This window comes from Rattus norvegicus, chromosome 6 (genome assembly GCF_021556685.1).
Source record: "Rattus norvegicus strain SHRSP/BbbUtx chromosome 6, alternate assembly SHRSP_T2T, whole genome shotgun sequence".
NCBI classification, from domain to species: domain Eukaryota; kingdom Metazoa; phylum Chordata; class Mammalia; order Rodentia; family Muridae; genus Rattus; species Rattus norvegicus.
In genome coordinates this window covers 99161551-99187838 of record NC_141539.1, presented here as the reverse complement: position 1 = coordinate 99187838, position 26288 = coordinate 99161551, and the positions used below count along the sequence as shown (strand labels likewise).

At 40.7% G+C, this 26288-nt stretch overlaps 1 protein-coding gene across 12 annotated transcripts in view; it reads right to left on the bottom strand.

Moving 5' to 3' along the window:
* Syt16 (synaptotagmin 16) overlaps nucleotides 1–26288 on the bottom strand; it is a 250862-nt gene that overhangs the window by 106279 nt on the left and 118295 nt on the right. For all 12 annotated transcript variants that reach the window (NM_001428632.1, NM_001428636.1, NM_001428633.1 and 9 more), the window contains 1 exon segment: nucleotides 17406–17585. Coding sequence is in view for 1 of the 12 variants with exons in the window: in NM_001428635.1 (NP_001415564.1) it covers nucleotides 17406–17585 (180 nt within the window). In the remaining 11 variants the exon portion in view is untranslated.

Here is a 26288-nt window from a genome sequence, read left to right as displayed (position 1 = left end):
TGTTTTTTTTGTTTGGTTAGGGTTTTGTTGGTTTTGGTTTGTTTTAATGAGAGGTTTAGGAAAGAATTGGGGATATACCTCGAGGGTAGAGTGTGTCCCTGTGAGTGCTGGCTTCCATCGCCAGCACCATAATAAATAATTTAAAAACAGGAAACGACACTAAGCAACACTAGACAGGTGAGGTACCGTGTGCCATTCCTAGATCTATAAGCAGTGATGACTTGTATGGGGCTCTCGTTTCTTCTGCACAGCAGCCAGCCCCCGATGGTCCATGAACAGAGCAGCCCAAGCTTTCTGCTGCCCCATTCTTTGGGTTTGTTACTGCTGTTGATACCCAGCACATCATTTGGCTCAAATACATCTATGATACAGAAATATCAACTTATTAAAGTTTCTGGCACTTGCCAAACAGAGCAAAGGATAGTAGCTAGTCAAGAAGTAAGTGTTAGATCAAAATGAACTGTATTTAGATTGGCCTCCATAAATCAGATGTTTTTAATTAGGAAGCTATTAAAATGGCAAATAAGATTTTTTTTTTTTAAATTTTACACTATTTTCAAACTGTTGGCTGAACAAGCTGTTTCCTGAAGATGGTGTTCATATCAGTACCTAGAGTCTCAGTGAGTCCCGGCTCCCATTGTCACTGATAGAGACAACACAGATGGCTGAGGTTGGTCTGCATCTGAAAGACACTCAATGACCAGCAATTATACAACAGGTTTTAACCTCCTTCCATTAGGTTTGCAGTGAGGGAAGCATGAATCTTTCATCTAATGAAATTTTCATGCAAAAGCAGAAATCTACTCCATCACAATTGCTAACCCATTGAATATATGTTCTACAAGGTCAGAGGACACAGTCCCACTGTCCCATTCATCCTGGGCCCCCTCATGTCTCTGAATGAAGGTATCAACTGAAACTCTCAAACTAAATCAATGCTAACAACGATTTGTTGTTTTTCCCACCATTTCCTCTCTGTTGTTTATGCAAGCCTTCAACCCAAGCAGATAGTCAAATCACTCATTACTGAAATGACTATCGCTACCCAGTTTATCTCCTTCATTAGCAGTTATGAAGATTAGGTTTCCTGGCGTCCTTGATGCCCGGGCTCTTAGGATAGTGATGCTAATATCATGACAATGTCAATGCTTTTGTGTCTGGCAAGCATTAATAATCAGATTCCCCTGAGATCCCATCAGAATCAGCAGCCTTAATGGGATCTTTGTGGTTACAAACAGAAGTAGGCTAGGCACGGGGTACACAATGTCTCTCGGGTCTGCTCAGACAAAGTGGCCCCAAAGAACATTTAAAAACACTGCTTTTGGGGCTGGGGATTTAGCTCAGTGGTAGAGCGCTTACCTAGGAAGCGCAAGGCCCTGGGTTCAGTCCCCAGCTCCGAAAAAAAGAACCAAAAAAAAAAACAAAAAACAAAAACAAAACACTGCTTTTCCATTCTCCTTGCCACTGACAGAGAATTCCACATGAGAACTGTAAAGCACTCTTTTCTGAGTATGATGCTGTAGCCAAATGTCTCGTAAGTGACTATATACATATGACCTCACACCAATATATACCTATACTATATTATACATATACATCAAATACACGTACATGTATGCATATACATACACATATACAATCACTGCAACAATTCAGTAAAAGCATACATAAACACATGCACATATGCATCTATAATCATTACATCTACTTAGTTAAAACAAAATGCTAGTTATATTTCTATTTTAAGCCCTCAATGCCCACCAGCTGCCTTTTCCCTCTCTTCCTCTTTCCAGTCTTTCAGTTTCTCACAAAAAAAAGTCACAGACACCAAACAACTCCATGGTCTTCTACTCACATGGTGCAACTCACAGTCAATCAGGACTCACACCCACCTCCTGGGAAGAAGGAGAGTCCACAAGCAAACCATCTACATCTCATTCCAAACAGAATCGTAGTGTTCCCCAAGTCCCACAGAGGAACAGATAATGACAGGAAATCCCTGTGTCACATGAAAAGGGTATTTCCTGTCAGCCTTCATTCTGAACAGACTCTCACAGTGAATATACATGGTTGAAGTAGGTTCAGCTTCCATAGGAAAACTCTAAGTGGAACTAATATGAGTTAGGAATTTAACCACAAAGGCCAAGTATAGAAAGAATAAGATCTACAATGACTATGAAGGTTTCTGACCTAGAACAATGAGGCGTGAAAGTTAGTTGCCATGAGCATTACTGTCTAGAGAGCAGAGGGTAACAGAGTGACTTAGAAAGATCAAAGGCTTTCTTTACATCACCTAAAACAAGTGGTAAGGTTCATTCCAAAGAGCATACATACCAGAAGCACTCGCTTTTTTTCCAGTTAGCTAGATTTTTTTTAAACTTTTATTTAGAGAAAATAAATAGCAAATAGTTCAAATCTGGATAACTAATCAAAGTTGTCTATGTTTGTCGAATTTGTGTGTGTCTTTAGGGCTTTTTTTTAAACATTCATAATTAAGTAACAACAACAAAGAATGACCTTTACAAACCCAAAATGGGAGATGAAGACTTGGGGCTGAAAGATGGCTCAGTGGTTAAGAGCACTGGCTGCTCTTCCAGAGGTCCTGAGTTCAATTCCCAGCACCCACACGGTGGCTACAACCACCTGTAATAGGATTTGATGCCCTCTTCTGATGTGTCTGAAGACAGTGACAGTGTACTCACATACATGAAATAAATAAATCTTTACAAAAAAAAACACTCAACAGAAAGATGGAAGGTTCCAGTTGAATATAAATTTGAAAAAAAAAAAAAGAGTCAAAGTAAGGACAGACGAAAGGGCTCAGCTGTTAAAGGTTCCTGATGTTAACTAAGTAAGCCTGAAGACCTCAGCTCAGTCCCTAGGACCCACGTGTAGGAAAGAGAGAACCGACTTTCAAAAGTTAAGTTGTCCTCTAAACTGCACACATGTACACACGCATGCACCACCTATACACAGTCAGGTGCAAATGAACACACACACACACACATGCCTACACACACAGGGAGATGCTCATGTGTGCATGCCTACTAAATGTAGTAACAAAATTTAAATATTCGAAGTGCTCATACTTCAAAAGTAGGTTCCTCCCACCAGTCTCCTATCAAATGCCCTACACTTTTATGAATTGACAATTGTAAATTAACGTTCTACCAAGCAGGTTTTAAGCAAACAAGAATCCTCTCTGCCACTTACAGTAACTGTTTTTTAAGTCTGAAGAACTGTTTACAGGATCCAGAGTAGAAAAACTACAACAACAAAAAAAAAAAAGATGAAAAATGCTTTTGGAATTTCTAAATGTACACACTTCAAACATCTGTCATCTTGTCATTAAACTTCAATCATCAAACCTGGAGTCACAGGATTTCAATTATAACAGGGACTTTTATGAAGAAGGCCTCACCCCTTATTCGTGGTCTAGAAGAATATAAACCGTATGATGAGTAACTATCAACGGACCCTTTCTTTTATTTGTAATCTGCCATGCTAAGCAAGCCATGCGAGTTTTAAACCAGTGACTTCAATAATCCCTTTAAAACAGATTACTCACACAGTGAAGTGCGTGGGGTCCCAGACACCCACCTCTATGCTAGAGCAGTGATCCTTGCTACTAACTCTATTCTATTCAGACAATAACTCCTTGTCTGCCGCCTACCCATAAATGATTCTTTAAAAGATTTAAAGCATATGTCTTTTTAAAATACATGTGAGCGCTACTGCCTGGCTGACAAAAGAAACACAAAAATCCAAAATCCTGTGGCAAATGTAACTAAAGCTGCCTTGTGGGGTCCTTTAGACTGTCTGTAACCTGGTGAGATTTCTCTGGAAATGTCAAAGAGAGAACAATGGTTCTAATAGTACTATTCTTTAATGTCGGGAGTCAAACCTCTTAATTTATTATTGTAGCTTGCTCTCCTATGATAAAAACTAGTGATGGTGAACACTATCTCTAGTAAAAAGAATGAATGATAAAGGGCTCATTCTATTCATCCTGTGAGGACTACTGTGAGAGAGAGCTGCTTCTAGCAGCCAAGCAACAAACAGGACGAGGTGAGTCCATCTGCACAGTCGAGGCTTATATAGAGCTGTCTAGAACTTGCCATAGTGAAACTCCATGCTATCACCATCTTCAAACAGAAAAGGCTCCAGGGTTTCTGCTAAAAATAAGATGGAATTCTGTACATCAGACACATGAGCCCATATGCTATACAGTTATTGGTGAAGTGGAAAACCACGGTGGAAATCTGTAGCTTTTGAGACCGTGATGTGTGTTTGGGAAGTTCTCACACTTGGCTGTTAAACATTTCCAGCAGTGATCCATACTTACAGCAAGCTTCAGGCTTGCTTTTATTAATAGCCGACATCACAGAGGAAGCGCAAATGCCACATGAAGAATCTGTTTCTAAGGTAACTCGCCATGCGTGCTTATGTAAATAACTCAGAAGCGAGCTGCTCAACTGTGAGTGTGCCCAGATCTGTCAAGAGTTTCACGATTCCTCCCAACCTTCCAATTTCATGCTCTCGTCTCTACATTCAGTTGGCCGGATAACAAGTTCACGGCCTGGATGACTACAGCCCACGTTTCTAAGTTGTGAGAAAGGAGATAGTGAGGAATGGGGAGCTTAAGGGAACATCACCTCTTGAGAAAAGTGAGAGAAAGAACTTGAGACAAGAGAGTATAGTTCAGAAATGAATCATCATTGTTACTGGGTGTCAGCAGTGGATGGTAATGGGTCCATTACCCATTCTCTCTCTTTCTTGTGTGATTGAACATTTTTCTAATAAAGGGGTTTTTTTAATGGCAACCTTTTCACAACCTTTCTGCCAAATCACTGGAGGGAATAAGAACAGAACCACAGAAGGTAAGTTCCTGTGAAGGTTAATTGTGTGTGTCAAGTTAACTGGGCCACTGTGCTAAAATACCGGTCAAAGATCATTCTGGGTGTTTCTTGAGGGAACCCTTTGTGTGAGACTGATGTGTAAAGTGATGAGCTTTATGTGAAGCAAATTGTCTTCTGCTGTGGGTAAGCCATAGCTGAACACTTCAAGTCTCCACGCAAAGGCTTGGAGAAGGGGGAATTCTGCCAGCAGACAGCCTTCTGGCAGGACTGTAACACTGAGTCTTTCCTTGGTCTCCAGTCAAGCAGCCCACCCTGAAGACCTAAGCTTGCCAGGTTCCTTAGCCACATAACTCATTAAAAACCAATCAAGCTCTTCTTTCTTTCTTCCTGCCACTCTCTTTTACACACACACACACACACACGCGCGCGCGCACACACACACACAAAACTATGGCATGCTCAGACATTTCAGGTATTCTATCCAGCATTAAACAGTGTATTTATAATCCCATTTAATATGAAACTCTGTCTCATCAATTAGTCTTTATTTTATGCGCTTATCCCATTTATAATAACCTGTAATTATTTCAATTATTTGCCTCTTTAGTTTTACCTGCCTTCACTAAAAGAACGCAATTTTCAAAAGACTAATGACTAACTACTCCTCTGTGCCATTTCACTTCCAGCACTTTGTTCAGAATGTCACTGGCCACAGAGTCCCAGTAAACACTAATGCACAGAGAAATGAGTATCCTCCAAGCAGCAGCCCTCAACTGATTCCTTTGGAATTTTCACCCACAGACACAGAGTTCAATTAGTCATACTATGATGGCCCTATCTGAGCTATCAACAAGCTTAGATAATTTTCCAGAGTGCAAGACCAAAAATCAAGTCACAATAATTGGTGTCTCAATCAAAGTTACCCAAACAAGTTGGCAGTCATTACAATGAAATATAAGCTTTGCTGTATTTCTTCCAGGGTCACAGTCTCAGTTGTTTTTATCTCCTGTATTTGGTGGAAGCATTTCTCCAGCCCAGTGAAAAGACATTTCATACACAGATATGCAGATTCTGCGACCCAAGGTGATGAGATCAGAAGAGAAAAGACCATGCAGCTTAGCTTGCTAACAAACCTGCCCTTATTTTGCCTATGTCCAGTGGGGAAGGGTAACAGGAACGATGAAGGGAATAGTTCATGCTTCCAAACAAAGACGTAAAAGTGAGGATTTAGGAAAGTAGATCTCAACTTTCAAACAATTATCCATATCCATAATTTTCAAAAATCATAATGTAATCTTAAATCTGGAAATTAAAAATAATGTACCTGCCAGGTATTGATGGCACATGCCTTCAATTCCAGCTCAGGAGGCAAAGTCAGGTTGATCTTTGTGTTCAAGGCCAACCTGGTCTATAGAATAAGTTCCAGAGAAACCCTGGCTCCAAAAACCAAAAACTACCTCATTGGCATGCGTGGCTTTTAATCATCTTCTTAGAAAAAGAAGAGTGGAAGAATATTGGGCCTCTGTTGGTTATGAAATATTTGGTTTATTTAAAATTCATCTGAGTAATACATACTGACAGAAACCTGTTAGATGCTACTACTCAAAATACGATACCAAAAATCCACTAACCCACTCCTGCAAGGTAACTATGAATCATTCTGCTCTTACATTACCTGTAGAGGTCACCCCCTTAACTATATCTAACTCACCAACCATACTAAAAACCTGAGATATAAAAAAAAAAAAAAAAAAAAAACCTGAGATATGAAGTACACACCAGTTAGGTGGGCACAAGCCTGCATGTCCTTCTTTATCACAAAGGGCTGAAAGAAAAAGTAAAACCATGAATATATATATATATATATATATATATATATATATATATATATATTGACCATTAAATTATATAACTATCTTGTTTTCTTTGCTTTCATATTTTGGCTTTTAGGTTTTTAGGATAGAATCTGGCAGTGAATCCCAGGCTGGCCTCAAACTCCCAGCCTTCCTACCTCATTCTCAGAAGTGCTAGAATTACAGGTATACTCTACTATGCCCAGGAATGTATCTATATATTTGTATTCTTATAAATGTCTCATATCTTGATTCACATCCACAAAATTTTTCATTGCCTTTTCTTATTTTGACATAAAAGAAAAACAGTGGTGGTTAAAATAATTATTATAACACTGATTAAATATATAGCTGAGAGGTTGGGGATTTAGCTCGGTGGTAGAGAGTTTGCCTAGCAAGGACAAGGCCCTGGGTTTGGTCCTCAGCTCCGAAAAAAAAAAAAATACATAGCTGAGATAGTCACATGCTTCTGTTTTAGACAAGTTTACTGAAAATTTTTCCCATAATTATGAATGAATATATATATATATTATATACACACACACACACACACACACACACACACACACACACACACACACATATATATATATATATATATATATATATATATATATCCATAGGGACTTATAGGGACTGGAACTATTGGGAAGTGTGGCCTTGTTGGAGTAGGTGTGGTATTGTTGGAGGAAGTTTTTCATTGTGGGGGATGCACTTTAAGGTCTCAGAAACTTAAGCCAGACCAATGTGTCCTATTCTCTAATTGCTTCCTGTGGCTCTAGATGCAGAACTCTCTCTAGCATCATGTCTCCCTGCACATTGTCATGCTTCCCACCATGATAAAGATAGACTATACTCTGAACTTAAGCCACAACCAATTAATGTTTTCCTTTATACAAGTTGTCTTGGTCATAGTGTCTCTTCACAGCAATAAAACCTTAAGACGGAAGTTGGTACCAGGAGTGGGGTATTACTCTAATAGGCCTGACCATGTTTTGTTTTGTTTTGTTTTTATAGAGGAATGTAAATTTGGAGACTTTGGATCAGAAAATCAGTTGAATCCTTTAATTAGAGCTTAATAGGCCATTCTAGCAGGAACATGGAAGACCATGGTGCTGAGTGTCATTTGACCTCTGGGGACCTGGTTCAAATGGTTTTAGAAGAGAATGTTAAATGTGGCTTAGAGGCTGTTCTTGTGATATTCTGGTGAAAAATGTGGCTGCCTTTTGCTCTTGACCAAAGAAAATTTGTTTGGGGATAATTTGAAGAGTTCTGGATTGTGTTTGCAGAGATTTCAAAACAGCCTAGTTTGAACTGTGTCCTGTGGTTATTAGTGGCTGTGCAGAGCTATAGTGAAAACAAATAGGGTAAACAAGGAAAGTTACAAATTGTACAATTTGAGAAGAAAAGGAGCACCAGGAAGTGGGATGGAGCTATATCCTTGGTTCAGGGAGATAAACAGATTAAAGAAAATCCTGGTGTTAAATAGAATAAAGGGAGTGATGACCTCAGAAAAAGATCCCACCTAGCTAAGCTTCTAAACTTGTGAAAAGGAATTTAAAAGGTTAGAGCCAGGTGTGTTGGTGCGCACCTTTATTCCCAGCACTTTGGAGGCAGAGGCAGGCAAATCTCTGAGTTAGAGGCAGCCTGGTCTATAGATCAAGTTTCAGGGCAGTCAAACCCAGACAGTGAAGGAATCCATCAAAAACAGAAAGCTAGTGAAGATGTAATTGAATGAGGGGACCGTGTTCCAGCCCCAGCAAACGACAGAACTTGGAAGCTTCAGGGCATGGTTCTGGCTTTAGAGAAAGGAATATAAGAAAGAGGTATAGAAGCTCCCTCTGCAACTAAAGAAAGCTGCTGAGGCCAGGCATGTGTCGGGGCTGTCCCTTCATGTATGTCTAGAGAGGCCGCTGTATAAAGATGGAGCCTGAGTTGCCTTGAAGACCATAAAATGTTGGAGATGCCAGAGTTGTGGACTACTTGTGGAGGAAACTGCCAACCAGGAGTAGAACCAGTCCTAAAGAAAGAAATGTGCTACAGTCAACAGAGCTGAAAAGGGTTGGAGAACTGAAGAAAGCTTTGACATCAGACATGGAGACACAGAGTTTAGAGTTTGTCTTCAGTCTTACTTTGATACAGTATTTTCTCACCATGCTCCATTTCCTCCATTTTGGAATGGTGTTGTGTATCCTGTGCCACTGTGTGTTGGAAGTATGTGAGCTGCTATTTTCATTTTGACTTTACAGGGAATTACACTTAAGAGATTGCGTGCATCTCAAAAGAACCTTTGAACTTCAGACTTTGGAACAGTTGAGACAATTTTTTGACTATTCCAAATAGTGGAGATTATGACAGACCATGAGGACTTCTGAAGTTGTACTAAATGCATTTGGTACTCTGATAGAGCTACAAGCCTACGGGGGCCATGAGGTAGAATGTGGTAGTTTGAATGAAAATAGACTCACAGGGACTGGCACTGTTGAGAGATGTAGCCTTATTGGAGTAGGTATGGCATTGTTAGAGGAAGCGTGTCATTGGAGGCAGGCTTTGGGGCCTCTAGTGCTCAAGCTAAGCTCAGTGTGGCATTCTTTCCCTGATGCCTGCCAATTTGGATGTAGAGCTCTCAGCTTCTTCTCCAGCACCATGTCTGCCTGCATATCACCATGCTTCCCATCATGATGATAATGGACTAAACCTCTGACCTGTAAGACAGTCCCAATTAAATGTCTTCCTTTATAAGAGTTCCTTGGTCATGGCGTCTCTTTGCAGAAATAGAAACCCTAAGACATCTATAATATGTTCATCTCAAATCCTCAAATACTCATTACTTAAGTCTACAAACCCAGTTTTTGTGCATTAAGTGCAGGCGAGGAATATACCTCTCTCACTGTCCAGGATAAAACAGAAGCGGTATGGCAGAAGGTCACTAAAGCACTGGTGGGCAGAAGCACCCACAGTGGGGAGTGTTCGTCTTCAGTCCTTGATTGGGGTACCCCACCTCACCCCAACATTTTCAAAACACCTGGAATTCTTTAAAGCTACACATTGCTTCCCCAGCTGCTGCCACTCCCTATTCTTAATTAACTAATTTGCAGTGGACTTTGGGCAATAGCTTTTGTAAAAATCTTTTGATGGTTGGAACCTAGCACAGATCAATTTGACCTTGAACTATAATCTCTGGTACCTAACCATAGTCTATATAATAACCATCTAATAGGCTATTGTTCTATCTTTGTAAAACCTTCCTAACCCTGCCTGGGTAGTGTGGGGAACAATTACTAGAGGATAGTAAAAAGAAAATCATATGTTCCATTCTTAATCAACTCTCCTAATTCCATTAAAAAACATTCCCATCCTCTCCCTACAGTAAATTGAATGGTGGCCCCCAAAAGTTATGCTATATCTGTAGCCCTAGAACCTGGGCATGTTACTTTATTTGAAATGTATATATATATATGTGGGGGGAGGGGGGCAAGTATCCGCTGATGCAATTAATGACCTGTGATGAAACAAGTTTCCTGGGTTTATCATAGTGAGGACTAAATACAATAACAAGTGGCAAACTAAAGACAGAAATATAGAAGAGAGAGGTAGTGTGCAGAGGGAAGAAGAGACTAAGGTATTCAAGCACAAGCTAATGGATTCCAAGGTCAATCCACCAGACAAGGATAGGGGCAAGGAGCCAACTCCTCCCTGGAGCCTCCAGAATGTGAGTGGTCCAGTGAGCATCCTAACTTCCAGACATGATCAGATCTGGAATTGTACCAGAATGAATTTCCACAAAGACATCAAGTATACAGCAATCTGCAATAGCAGCTGCATAAAAGGAGTTCACCCCCAAACCCACCTGTCCAACTCCTACTGCACCTGTCCTCACTGTAAAAGTATGATGGACTGAGTTGAATTGAGGAAGTGAGAAGAGGAGAAAAACAGAAATTAAAGTTCTGCCTCTGGGGTTAGGCAAGCGTAAGTCTGAGTTTTGACAGTTAATAGCCTAGGGTAAATATTCATCTTAGTAAGTCACAGCTTCCTCACCCATAAAATAGATGATAATAGGATGTGCTTGAACTACTTCATAGGAAATATGTATTTGAACATACTATAACTCAAATGTATAGATTCATTTTTTTTAAAGTTGCAGCCATAATAGCCCAAGTAGAAGGAATTACTGGGAAAAGTAGTGGATGTCTGCTAGACCAGGAAATGACTTCAGAGTTGCAGACAAGGATGAGGATGTACAAGCAGACTTGGAAAGGACCATAGCAGAGTCCTTACAGAGCAGGGGTTCTCAGCCTTCCTAACGTGCAGCCCTTTAATACAGTTCCTCATGTTGTAGTGACTCCCAACCATAGTTATTGCCATTGCTACTTCATAACCGTTGTGTTGCTACTGTTATTAATCATATTGTGAGTACCTGTGTATTTCAGTAGTCTCAGGCAACCCCTGTGAAAGGGTCATTCAACCAACCAAAGCGTCAGGACCCACAGGTTGAGAACAGCTGGTCTAGAAACGGTTAGAGAGAAGTTGTTACCTGTTAACATTTGATCATTTCAGAGGATCTGCTGTCATTGCAGCTGCTGAGAACCAGCTATGTGTCTGATTGCTTAAATATAAAAAACAATTTTTTTTTGCTTTCCTGTTCATTCTTAAATAAGGACCTCCTGTTGGGTGCAGTGTGTGAAGGCTGTCTCTGTGTGTCCAATTGTTGATTGCTGTATAGCAGAGAGCTGAGTCCTGGCCCGATTTCGGTAGTTATTTTCATTTTTCACCTGCCTTAGTATTTTGTAAATACCTTTCCTCCCTAACCTGTTGATTGGCTTAATAAAGATCTGACAGCCAAAAACTAGGAAGGGAAGGGAAGGCAGAACTTCCAGGCTGAGAGAAGGTCTCTGGGAAAACAAACTGAGGCAGGGAGATTCTACAGTTGGACGTGGAGGTGGTCAGGTGGTCAGACATGCTAGAAGTGAGAGAGGGATAAAGAAGTAGCCACATGGTAGATAGTGGGCTAAAATAACAAAATTGTTAGATGTGCTAGCCAGGAGGTAGCCCAAGCTAAAAGTCTGAGCTTTTAGAAATATTAATAAGTTTCTGTGTCATTATTTTACTGCTGATAGGTCCAGAACGTTCTTCTATAATTTCCCGTCTTTCTTTCTCTGGAGTCCCATTCCCCTATCCAGCACTGAGAAACTGAATTCTCAACTTACCGACTCAATATGATTACATCAGTTTCATTATGGATAAATAATCTGGTCTTTAAGAGTTACACGCTCTCTCCCATGATCCTTTAAAACAAAGACCTTGCCGTACAGATTTAAGCTTATTTAGAACAATACACTATTCCTGTTGCCTATCTCTGATAAGAGGTATCAACCTCTGACCTGAGAGCAGTACTTGGAAGGTATTCATGTACCTCTTGATGGCATTCAGGCTGCAAGGATAACATAACTGACAAAAAATGCAGAGCACTTGAAAGAATTGTAAGAAGACAGGGCTGGGGGTATGGTTCAGTTTGCTGAGTGTTTCCCTGGACTACACAGAGACCTGGGTTTGATTCCTAGCACAGCATAAGCCAAGCATGGTGACTATCTTAGTTTGGATTTTATTGCTGTGAAGAGACACCATAACCAAGGCAACTTTTGCAAATTACAACATTTAATTGAGGGTGGTGTTCAGGTTCCAAGGTTCAGTCCCTTTTTTATCATGGCAGGAAGCATGGCAGCTTGCAGGCAGACATGGTGATCAAAGGAGCAAAGAATCCTATATCTTCGTGTAAAAGCAACAGAAGGAGACTGCCTTTGGCAGGCAGTTAGGAAGAGGGTCTGGATCCTACTGGCCAGACTTGAACATATATATGTGACCTAAAATCTCCACTTTCACAGTGACACATTTCCTCTAACAAGGCTATACCTCTTCCAATAAGGCCACATGTCCTAATAGTGCCACATCTCATGGGCCAAGCATATTCAAACCACCACATTTCCCATAGCCCAAGCATATTCAAACCACCACAGTAGCACACAACTATGATTTCAGCACTCTAAAGGTAGACCAGTTGGCTGGGAAGTTCCAGATCATTCTCAACTCTACAATAAGTTTGAAGCCAACTAGAACTACAGGAGACCCTGCTTTAAAAACAAGAATTCAAGATTAACAGCAGAGCCTTAGAGCAGCACAGAGCCTGTCTGAGTGTCGATCTTTTGCCCTTATACAAGTTGCTTGCCTGGGAAGTCACTCCCAACTCCATGAACCTTGGGTCTTTTACTGCCCCAGCCTCCAACACAGACCCATGTGACACCAAGGCACATCACAACTCTCTCATGGGAACATAAACTTTTATTCACCACTGTCTCCTCTGAGTACCACAGGCCCATGCAGAAACTTCTGAAACACCTACTATGTGAACTTCTCACCTGGGAAATTCCTAAGGAAAATCTATTGAGTTCTTTCCCTCCAAATCCCCACCCTACAACTTTTTACCCCACTGCAGCCTAACAGGCTTTCTGAGGAAATCTACCTCAGTTCCAAATGGAAGCTTATCTAGTTTCACTTTCTGATACTTTCAGGCCATGGATGGAGTCTGGTCTTCCTGCTATAGCTGCTGAGACAAGTTATATATCTGCCAGTCTTTTCAGGAGTGTATCTAGAGGAATGTTCCAGGCCTTCAATATCTGTTTGCCTGTTACCCTTCCAAGCCATGACTCTACTTATCTAGAAGTCAGAGGTCCTGGTTCCCTCCCTGACTGAGAAGGACAGCCTTATATCATATCTTTTGGGATAGCACATCACCGCTCCAAATTCTATATTTTGCCTTTGATACATATAGAAGTCACTTGGAAAAACAAGCATGGTCAAACACACTTGTAATCCCAGAACTCAATACTTTGAAAGTAGAGTCCAGAAAATCAGAAGTTTAAGATCATCCTTGGGAGGCCATCTGGCTCATGTCAGGTAAAGGTGCTTACTGCCAAGCCTGCTGACCTATGTTAGATCCTGAAGACCTACATGTCAGAAGGCTAAAACAAAGTCCTACAATTTGTCCTGTGATTTCCGCATATGTTCGGTGCTATTCATAAATACACGCACATATACCTGCACATGCACAGAGACACAGAGACACACAGACACACACAGACACACAGACACAGACACACAGACACACACACACACACACACACACACACACAAAGTGATGAATTATAATAATAATAGATTAGGAATGGTTTTCACTTATATAGCAAGTTTAGGGCCAGTCTGTCTCAAGAAATAATTCTTTAGAGAGAACAAAATAAAATCCATTTAGTCCACTTATATTTATCCTCTGTCTGTCCCCCTCTTTCTTTCTCAACTTTCATTGTGGGGTTTACTTTCAAAAAATTTTCTAACTCACAATTGAAGAAATCCTTCTTGGCTCTAAGTGATATCCCCCCACCCTCAGCCAAAAATAAAAAAAAAAAAAAAATCACTACTAGTGATCAACACAGCATCTTAAAAGAGAAAGAAAGAAAGCAAGCAAAAAACATGTATGGAATCCTGGGTAGGTCCATGGAATCCTGGGTAGGTCCATGGTAGTAGCAAGTGCTGAACAAATGTCAGCTGCCATCGATCACTCTTACTACCTGTGTTTCTAGGAAGACACCGATCCACCTCATCTCCCCCTTTCTAATTCCAGACACAGTGATATGTGTGTTCTGACTATGGAGAAATACATGGTCTAAAAGAAGATACTGTATTTCTCAGGCAAACCTTTTTTTTTTTTTTTTTTGCACAGTAGATACAGAAAACAAATCAGTGCTTCTTCATCTCTGACATTACCAGATGAGCTAAGGGGCTTCTTTCCTATTCCAAACTCTTGCCTCATAGCATTAGATTAGAGTGGTTGCTTAGTTGTGGATGCTAAAGCCATCTTTTTAGTCCTCAATTTTTTTGGGTTTCAGACAGCACAGTCTAAGAGCAGGACGGCCTAGTTGATGTTTAATCTTTCTTATTAGGTCTCTTCCATTCACAGAGCTCCAGAGGTTGCTATGGTAACCCTATGAGCTGAATAGGATCACAGAATGAGAACTGGGAGAAACTAGTCCAGACTTATCAATTTGCAAATGAGGACTTAAGGCCCAGAGAGGTAAAGTGGGTTTCCCAAAATACTGTGGCCAATTAGCACCAAAGTAAGCTCCAAGAGTCCACCCCATGCTTTCCTCCATCACAGGAGGCTGCCTTCCTTCCTTAATGTTTGTCAAAATATGTTAGGAACATCCCAACTTCACTAAGAAATCAGTGCACTAAGGATGACAATTAATGAAAATATCAAAGGTTAGGTAAAATGTGCAATAGAAGCGTGTTTTCCATGGCTTCTAATCCATGATAATGAACCTTTCAGGGAAGAGATGTCAAAAGACAGTGGTTGCTTCTTCTGGGTTGTCATCTGAAGAATCTCCTGATTTGGCTCTTTTTTAAAGCTCCCCTCCTGGTGATCCTGCTCTGAGTCTGAGGCAAGTGCTTTCCAGTGTTTTTGTGCTTTCTTGTTATTGTTTCATGATCTCAAAACTTCAACTTATCTGCAAGTATAATTTAGAATCATCCCTAGAGCACTCCAAAAAAAACAAAAATTCATGATCTAAGACAAAAAAAGGGGGGGTGGTGTGATTAAAACAGCTCCAGCCTGAATTCTAGCCATTATAATCTGCAAAGGAGAACACCTCATCAGCTTCAGTCTCCCAGCTTAAGTATAGAATGGGATGCATTGACATACATCATCTTGCTTGTTTGCTCAATGGCCATAGTCCATGTGGACCATCAGCATAGACACCGCACCAGAACTTTTACAAAATACATCATTTATTATAAGACAACTCTGCCAGCATCCATAATCCCAACATCTCAAAGAGACTAAAGGTCAGAATGGTTCCCCTAACTCACCAAGGTCATATCAGAGTGACAGTCAACTCTGAGGGAGACGAACCATTCTGAATCCTGCCTCCTTACTAGACTCTAACCAAGTAACACTGGCTCTTCTCCATTAACCTAGCCCCAGCTGGGACAGTAGTGGGCTAAAGGAGTCACAAGTCCTCGGTTTGATATGACAAGCTCCATTAAATATCCTGTTCTGTTTTCTAAAGGTGAGTCAGATACCTTGAGTGGAGTTCAAAAGAGCAAGACCATTGTAGCAGTGCCAGTTAGCTGCCAACTACAGTATTCTTCCCCTTGACTGACTCTGCAGTCACTCAAATGTGCTCACATGTGATTTGATACTCTGTCCCTCCAAAGGTGAAGCCTAGTTTCCAGTACCCCTGGGCATAGACTAGAATCAGTGAAAACAGAAGCAGACAGAAGTAGCCACGTATGACTTTGTAGATGAAGTTGTAATAAAGGGGAAACATGCCTCCTCTATTCTCTGTGAGTCTTGAGTTCAGAAAACAGTTGCTAAGTCTTGAAAGTTCAAGGAGCCCTGGAGGTATCTACTACAAAGACTGGAACTGAGCCTCCTGCCACTCTGATAGTATCATTGCCCACTGACTTATCTGTACCCTCAAGAGAGACTCTGATCCAGCACATCCAACTAGGCTACTCCTATGTTTCCAAACTACCAAAATATGTAGTTTGAGATAGATGTATAAGCAATTAAGTTCTGAGTGATCTGTCATAGAACAATAGATAATTGGCCAGCTTAAATGTCTAAAGTATGTCCCTACCATCAAAAAAGCTGATTTATCTGTGGTTAAAAAGACTACTGTAGGGGTTGGGGATTTAGCTCAGTGGTAGAGCGCTTGCCTAGCAAGCACAAGGCCCTGGGTTCGGTTCCCAGCTCCGAAAAAAAGAAAAAAGAGAAGAAAAGGAAAAAAAAAGGCTACTGTATCAATGAACCCAATGTTCTGTTTGGTTCATGGCTTGCTTGGAACTGAAAGAGGTTCTCACAGCCTTGGACCTACCCAAAAAAAAAAAAAAAAAAAAGCATACAAAGTTGTTCCTTAACACAAACCCTGAGGGACACTCTCAGAATCTGGCTACTAATAGCAAGAGAACTGCCCCTCCTTGTCTAACCTCCGTGGATGACAGCCTGGACCATGTGATAACAACCTACACCCTGTGGTGACAAGCTGCAACGGTGTCTCCCATCACTAAACTCTATACTTAAGCAAATCAAAAGCCACTTGCGTCTTCAAGAGCAAGTGGTCACTTTTCCTTGGGACTTCCCCTTCCTCAAACAGAGTTAGATACAGAAACTGGAATTTTCTTTCTGGAAAAGAGAATGTTGTATTCCAAGGTGAGAACGGTCCTTGAACACTGAATACCTCAAAAAAAACAAAAACAAAAAAAAACAAAAAAACAGCTAAATCAGTCACAAGTCAGGATTGTTGCAATGTTGTGAAGGCAAAACATTTCCAGATTCTTATCACTCAACATACACTTTTTCTCCTTCGGGATTACTAAATGAGGGGAGGGAGGAGACAAACTCAGGATCTAAAGAGCAGAGAGTATGGAGAGTGGAGGTAAGTCTTTCCCCATATGCTCTAAGGACAAAAGGAAGAGCTAATGTATCCTTTGGTGATGCCATTTATCTTGTCTACCATAGCTATTGCTGGCCAGCTCAGCTGGGAATTCTTATGGGGCCACCTTGGGGAAAAGTGCCACTTTTTAGTATATTCAAATAGTAGCAGGTTGCTGGGCTCAGGAAAATACAAAGCACGGTGCTTACCCGCTCCTGTGTGGGCCCCGGTCTTGTCTCTTGAGTGCTTTCTCTTCCCTCGTCGCTCTGGATGTGGATGTCCTCTTACATTTTCAGTGCACAGCTTCTTGTTGATGAAGAGGACAAGGACAGCCAGAAGGACAACAAAGACCCCAATAGCAGACAGGAAGCCAATAGCTTCAGGAGTGACTAGGAAGAGAACAAAAGTGGGGAAAAAAGTCACCGCTATTCTAAGCACCCAACTTTTGGTTCTCACAACTGAACATTCAGCTCTGATACCTGTTTCTCAGTAATATCCCAAAACTGAGCTAAGGGGAAAGAAAGGGGCTGTGACTGTGTTCATGTGACAGACCTCATGGTTTTGCATGTAGGGTTTCTTCTACATGACATACAACTCTTCTTGCTTCTATTGTGAGCCTGGTATTTATTGTCACAAACATAAAGACAGGTTCTTCAAATAGGTTGTAATGCTAATGGTTGGCCAGTCCCGTGCTGCTATAAAATACAACTTTCAGGAGCATATGAATTAAGCAACTTGAGAAAGACTTTTCAGGATATATCCATCTTTGTTGGCAAATGAAAGAAAAGCCATTTCTTGGGTATGTTTTTACAGGCCCAAATATGCAATATGGTGGTTAGAGTACTCCATATATTTTATTGGTTATTTTATTTACATTTCAAATGTTATCCCCCTTCCCAGTTTAAAGGGCATTCAGAGACTGCCCCCCCTAGAGATCCATCCCATCTGCAGACACCAAACCCAGACACTATTGCTGATGCCAAGAAATGCTTGCTGACAGGAGCCTGTGATCCTGGTATAGCTGTCCTCTGAGAGGCTCTGCCAGAGCCTGACCAATACTCTACATATTTTAAAGAGTCCCTGATATTTAGTTTTTTAATTCTTCTATAAGCACTTAAAACAGGAACATTAGATTCAGTTTAGAGAAGATTCCTGTGACAGTTAAGTCAAGATAACACTCAGTAAAGAAATCTAGAAATTAATTTGTACATACAAAGGAATAAATTGCAGAACAAATGTCAAATAAGAGTGAATCATGAGAAAAAGTATACATGAAACTTGGGGAAATAAGAGAAATTTTAATGGCCAATCATGGTTGTCAATCTTACTCTATCTGGAATCAACTTAAACCTGAGTAGCTGGGCCTGTCTATAGGCATTTTCTTGAATAGAACATGAGGTGGTTTGAATAGTTTGGCTCCCATAGATTCATGTGTTTGAATGCTTCGCCCACAGAGAATGGCTCTATTAGGAGGTATGGCCTTGTTCAAATAGATGTGGCCTTATTGGAGGAAGTTTGACACTATGGGGGAAGGCTTGAGGTTTCCTATGCCTAGGCTTCCCCCAGTGTGGAATCACAGTTTCCTCCTGGCTGCCTGCAGAACAAGACGTAGACCTCTCAGCTCCTTCCCCAGCACCATGTCAGCCTGAAGGCTGCCATGATTCCTGTCATGATGATAATGGAATGAACCTCTGAAATTGTTAAACCAGCCCCAATTAAACAGTTGCCTCTATAAGAATTGTTTTTGTCATGGCGTCTCTTCACACCAATAAAACCCTAAGACAGAAGTTAGTACCAGGGTCTGAGGTATTGCTATGATAGGCCTGATAAGACTTTTGTTTGGAGGAATGTAGATTGGGGAATTTGAAAAGCTGCTGAGGGTGATTTGAACTGTAGGAGCTTGAATCAAGAGGCTTCAGAGGAGAATAATTTTAGTATGTTGCCTATTCTTGTGATATTTTGGTGATGCCTGAGGGTAAGTCTAATATAAAGAGATTTCAATTAATTGCATTGACAGGAGTCTCAAAAAAGTCCAACATAGACTCTGTTCTGGGGTTCACTCTTATGAGGATCATTTTGGTCAAGCAGAGCAAGCTTAGAAAGGAAAAGTACAAAATGTATGGTTCAAGTAAGAAAGGGACACCAGAAACTGAAATGGAGCTGAATTCTGTGTTCAAGGAGATAAACAGAATAAGAGAGTGGTACCTTGGGGCAAGATCCCACCCAGCTAAGCTTATTGTTTATGTGCTTGCCATTTCACAATGAATAGCTATATTATGTGTTATTATTTGGCTATTGTTTTCACTTGGACTTTTAATCTGGAGTGAACTACAATCCAGAAATGGAAGACAAAGGCTTTTGATCCAGATCTTGATGTGGGATGGCATGTACTTTTGATCTGGATGTTCAGGCATCCTAACCATGAAAAGCTTAGGCCCAGCAGACATCCCGAGGCTGCAGGACAGACTGCTACCTCTGCACACCTCAGCCCACATCCCTGGTCCAAGGGGAAACTGAACAGTGCCGCTGGACAGAGGGATATAGGAAAAGACAGCTGCCAGTACCCGCGGATCTGGTCTGCGCCCAAGTCCAAACTGATCCCGCCAAATAGCTCCCTACACCCAAATCCCATGGGGGAGAGAGCTGGAACCTCAGAAGTGTGGATACCCCTGGGAAATCGGAGGAGAATACCCTCTGCCCATAGTCCAGACCCAAGAGGGAATCTCATAGTGCCAACTGTGCCCGCTGGGTACAAGGACCTACATGGGCAAACAGGGGCAGGACCTTTTGATTCCTGACCACGCCTAGAGCTGGAAGACAGTCTCCAAGAATGCCACCACAGCTGAGAGCAGATCACCTGATCTCAGGAAAGGCTGAAAGAAAAGAGGAAACCAGTTCTACAGGAGTGCTGACACAGAGGCCTACAGCAGGGCCAAGTCACTCCCAGAAACAGCAATACAAGTAAACACCAGAGACAACCCAATGGCTAAAGGCAAGCCCAGGAACATAATCAACAGAAACCAAGACTACTTGGCATCATCAGAGCCCAGTACTCCCACCAAAGAAAATACTGGATATCCAAACACACCAGAAAAGCAAGATTTAGATTTGAAATCACATTTTTTGATAATGATGGAGGACTTTAAGAAAGACATAAAGAACTCCCTTCAAGAAATGCAGGAAAGCACAAGTAAACAAGTAGAAGCCCTTATAGAGGAAACACAAAAATCACTGAAAGAATTACAGGAAAACACAACCAAACAGGTGAAGGAATTGAAAACAGAAATAGAAACAATTAAGAAAGCACAAAGGAAGACAACTGTGGATATAGAACACCAAAGGAAGTGACAAGGAGCCGTAGACACAAGCATCACCAACAGAATGCAAGAGATAGAAGAGAGAATCTCAGGAGCAGAACATCATAGAAAACATCGACACAGCTATCAAAGATAATGTAAAACACAAATAGCTCCTAGCCCAAAACATTCAGGAAATCCAGGACACAATGAGAAGATCAAACCTAAGGATAATAGGTATAGAAGAAAGTGAAGACTTCCAACTTAAGGGGCCAATAAATATACTCAACAAAATTATAGAAGAAAACTTCCCTAACCGAAAGAAAGAGATGCCCATAAACATACAAGAAGCCTACAGAACTCCAAATAGATTGGACCAGAAGAGAAATTCCTCCTGTCACATAATAGTTAAAACACCAAATGCACAAAACAAAGAAAGAATATTAAAAGCAGTAAGGGAAAAAGGTCAAGTGACATATAAAGGCAGACCTATAAGAATTACACCAAACTTCTCACCAGAGACTATGAAAGCAAGAAGATCCTGGACAGATGTCATACAGACCCTAAGAGAACATAAATGCCAGCCTAAGTTACTGTATCCAGCAAAACTTTCGATTAACATAGATGGAGAAACCAAGATACTCTATAACAAAACCAAATTTATGCAACATCTTTCTACAAATCCAGCCCTACAAAGGATAATAGATGGAAAACTTCAACACAACGAGAGAAACTACCCCGTACAGAAAGCAAGAATATAATTTCCTTGCAATGAAACCAAAAGAGAGACAAACAAACATAATTCCACCTCTAACAACAAAAATAGCAGGAAGCGACAATCACTATTCCTTAATATCTCTCAACATCAACGGACTCAATTCCCCCAATAAAAAGACATAGATTAATAGACTGAATACGAAAAGAGGACCCAGCATTTTGCTGCATGCAGGAAACACACCTCAGAGACAAAAACAGACACTTTCTCAGAGTAAATGGCTGAAAAACAATTTTCCAAGCAAATGGCCTTAAGAAACAAGCTGGAGTTGCCATTCTAATATAAAATAAAATTGACTTCCAAGCAAGAGTCATTAAAAAAGATAAGGAAGGACACTTATATACATCAAAGGAAAAATCCACCAAGATGAACTCTCAATCCTAAATATCTATGCTCCAAATGCACCTATATTCATAAAAGAAACCTTACTAAAGCTCAGAGCACACATTGCACCTCACACGATAATTGTAGGAGATTTCAACACCCCACTCTCATCACTGAACAGATCGTGGAAACAGAAATTAAACAGAGACATAGAGAAACTAACAGACGTTATGAATCAATTGGATTTAACAGATATTTATAGAACATTTCATCCTAAAACAAAAGGATATACCTTCTTCTCAGCACCTCATGGAACCTTCCCCAAAATTGACCATATAATCAATCACAAAACAGGCCTCAACAGAAACAGGAAGATAGAAATAATTCCATGCATCCTATCAGATCACCACGCACTAAGACTGGTCTTCAATGAGAACAATAATAACAGAAAGACCACATATACATGGAAATTGAACAATGCTCTACTCAATGACAACTTGGTCAAGGAAGAAATAAAGAAAGAAATTAAAGACTTCTTAGAATTTAAGGAAAATGAAGATACAACATTCCCAAACTTATGGGACACAATGAAAGCGGTACTAAAAGGGAAACTCATAGCTCTGAGTGCCTGCAAAAAGAAACAGGAGAGAGCATAAGTCAGCAGCTTGACAGCACACCTTAAAGCTCTAGAACAAAAAGAAATAAATAAACCCAAGAGGAGTAGAAGGCAGGAAATAATCAAACTCAGAGCTGAAATCAACCAAGTAGAAATGAAAAGTACTATATAAAGAATCAACAGAACCAAAAGCTGGTTCGATGAGAAAATCAACAAGATAGATAAACCCTTAGCCAGACTAACCAGAGGTCACAGAGAGTGTATCCAAATTAAGAAAATCAGAAATGAAAAGGGAGACATAACAACAGAATCTCAAGAAATTCAAAAAATCATCAGATCCTACTACAAAAGCCTATATTCAACAAAACTGGAAAATCTGTAGGAAATGGACAATTTCCTAGACAGATACCAGGTACCAAAGTTAAATAAGGAACAAATAAATCATCTAAACAACCCCATAACTCCTAAAGAAATAGAAGCAGTTATTAAAAGTTTCCCAACCAAAAAGAGCCCAGGTCCAGACGGGTTCAGTACAGAATTCTATCAGACCTTGATAGAAGACCTCATACCAATACTGTCCAAACTATTCCATAAAATTGAAACAGATGGAGCACTACCCTATTCCTTCTATGAATCCACAATTACTCTTATACCTAAAGCACACAAAAACCCAACAAAGAAAGAGAACTTCAGACCAATTTCCCTTATGAATATTGATGCAAAATACTCAGTAAAATTCTTGCAAACCAAATACAAGAACACATCAAAACGATCATCCATCATGATCAAGTAGGCTTCATCCCAGGCATGCAGGGATGGTTTAATATATGAAAATCCATCAATGTAAACAAACTATAAACAAACTCAAAGATAAGAACCACATGGTCATTTCATTTGATGCTGAGAAAGCATTTGATACCTGGAAGTCCTGGAAAGATCAGGAATTCAAGGCCCATATCTAAACATAGTAAAAGCCATATACAGCAAACCAGTAGCTAACATTAAACTAAATGGAAAGAAACTTGAAGCAATCCCACTAAAATCAGGGACTAGACAAGGCTGCCCACTCTCTCCCTACTTATTCAATATAGTACTCGAAGTCCTAGCCAGAGCAATCTAATGAAAGGAGGTCAAAGGGATACAAATTGGAAGGGAAGAAATCAAAATATCACAATTTGCAGATGATTTGATAGTGTATTTAAGCAACCCCAACAGTTCCACCAGAGAACTACTTAATCTGATAAACAACTTCAGCAAAGTGTCGGGTTATAAAATTAACTCAAACAAATCAGTAGCCTTCCTCTATTCAAAGGATAAACAGTCTGAGAAAGAAATTAAGGAAATGACACCCTTCACAATATTCCCAAATAACATAAAATATCTTGGTGTGACTTTAACCAAGCAAGTGAAAGATCTGTATGAAAAGAACTTCAAATCTCTGAAGAAAGAAATTGAGGAAGAACTCAGAAGATGGAAAGATCTTCCATGCTCATGGATTGGCAGGATTAATATAGTAAAGATGGCCATTTTGCCAAAAGCAATCTACAGATTCGATGCAATCCCCATCAACATTCCTACTCAGTTCTTTATAGAGATAGAAAGAGCAATTTGCAAATTCATTTGGAATAACAAAAAACCCAGGATAGTGAAAACTATACTCAACAATAAAAGAACTTCTGGGGGAATCACCATCCCTGACTTCAAGCTGTATTACAGAGCAATGGTGATAAAAAAAAAAAACTGTATGGTATTTGTACAGAGACAGGCAGGGAGATCAGTGGAACAGAATTGAAGACCCAGAAATGAACCCACACACCTATAGCCACTTGATCTTTGACAAAGGAGCTAAAACCATCCAATGGAAGAAAGATAGCATTTTCAACAATTGGTGTTGGTTCAACTGGAGGTCAGCATGTAGAAGAATGCAAATTGATCCATTCTTATCACCATGTACAAAGCTTAAGTCCAAGTGGATCAAGGACCTCCACATCAAACCAGACACACTCAAACTAATAGAAGAAAAAGTGGGGAAGAGTCTCGAACACATGGGCACTGGGGAAAATTTTCTGAACAAAACACCAATGCTCTAAGATCAAGAATCAACAAATGGGATCTCATAAAGCTACAAAGCTTCTGTAAGGCAAAGGACACTGTGGTTAGGACAAAACAGCAACCAACAGATTGGGAAAAGATCTTTACCAATCCTACATCTGATAGAGGGCTAATATCCAAAATATACAAAGAATGCAAGAAGTTAAACCTCAGAGAGTCAAATCACCTTATTAAAAAATGGAGTACAGAGCTAAACAAAACATTCTCAGCTGAGGATTATCGAATGGCCAAAAAGCACCTAAATAAATGTTCAACATCCTTAGTCATCAGAGAAATGCAAATCAAAACAACCCTGAGCTTCCACCTCATACCAGTCAGAATACCTAAGATAAAACACTCAGGTGACAGCAGATGCTGGCAAGGATGTGGAGAAAGAGGAATATTCCTCCATTGTTGGTGGGATTGCAAACTGGTACAACTACTCTGGAAATCAGTCTGGAGGTTCCTCAGAAAATTGGACATTACACTACCTGAGGACCCAGCTATACCTCTCTTGGGCATATACCCAAAAGATGCTCCAACATACAACAAAGACACATGCTCCACTATGTTCATAGCAGCCTTATTTATAATAGCCAGAAGCTGGAAAGAACCCAAATGCCCTTCAACAGAGGAATGGATACAGAAAATGTGGTACATGTACACGATGGAGTACTATACTCAGCTATCAAAAACAATGACTTCATGAAATTTGCAGGCAAATGTATGGAACTAGAAAATATCCTGAGTGAGAGAACACAGTCACAAAAGAACACACATGGTATGTACTCACTGGTAAGTGGCTATTAGGAAAAAAGCTCAGAATACCCACAATACAACTTACAAGTCATATGAAGCTCAAGAAGAAGGAAGGCCAAAGTATGGATGCTACAGTCCTACTTAGAAGGAGCAACAAAATAATCATGGGAGATAGAGGGTGGGAGGGACTTGGGAGGAAGAGAAGAGGGGGAGAAGAGAAAGGGGCACAGGATCAAGTGTGGGGTGAGACAGGGAAGATGTACAGAGGTCAGGAATTTGAACTGAGGTATGTAGCAATGAGGGATGGGGAACTGGAAGTAGCCAACAGAAAGTCCCAGATGCCAGGAAAACAAGAAGCTCCTAAGACCCAACCGGGATGACATTAGCTGAAATTCCCAACAAAGGGGAGAGAGAACCTGTAGAGACCATATCCAGAGGTTAGACATGGCCCCCAATTGAGGGATGGGAACATCCACCCTTCTCAAAAAAATTTTTTTCATCTTTATTAACTTGAATATTTCTTATTTACATTTCGATTGCTATCCCCCTTCCCGGTTTCCAGGCCAACATCCCCCTAGCACCTCCTCCTCCCCTTCTCTTCGATGTTCCCCTTCCCATCTTCCCCCCATTACTGCCCTCCCTGCAACAATCACGTTCACTGGGGTTTCAGCCTTGGCAGGACCAAGGGTTCCCCTTCCACCGGTGCTCTTACTCGGCTATTCATTGCTACCTATGAGGTTGGAGCCCAGGGTCAGTCCATGTATAGTCTTTGGGTAGTGGCTTAGTCCCTGAAAGCTCTGGTTGCTTGGCATTGTTGTTCATATGGGGTCTCTAGCCCCTTCAAGCTCTTTCAGTCCTTTCTAAGATTCCGTCAACAGGGGTCCCATTCTCAGTTCAGTGGTTTAATGATGGCACTCGCCTATGTATTTGCTGGAATGCCGAATGGCTGAGAAACACCTAAAGAAATGTTCAACATCTTTAGTCATAAGGGAAATGCAAATCAAACAACCCTGAGATTTCACCTCACACCAGTGAGAATGGCTAAGATCAAAAACTCAGGTGACAGCAAATGCTGGCAAGGATGTGGAGAAAGAGGAACACTCCTCCATTGTTGGTGGGATTGCAGACTGGTACAACCATTCTGGAAATCAGTCTGGAGGTTCCTCAGAAAATTGGACATTACACTACCTGAGGACCCAGCTATACCTCTCTTGGGCATATACCCAAAAGA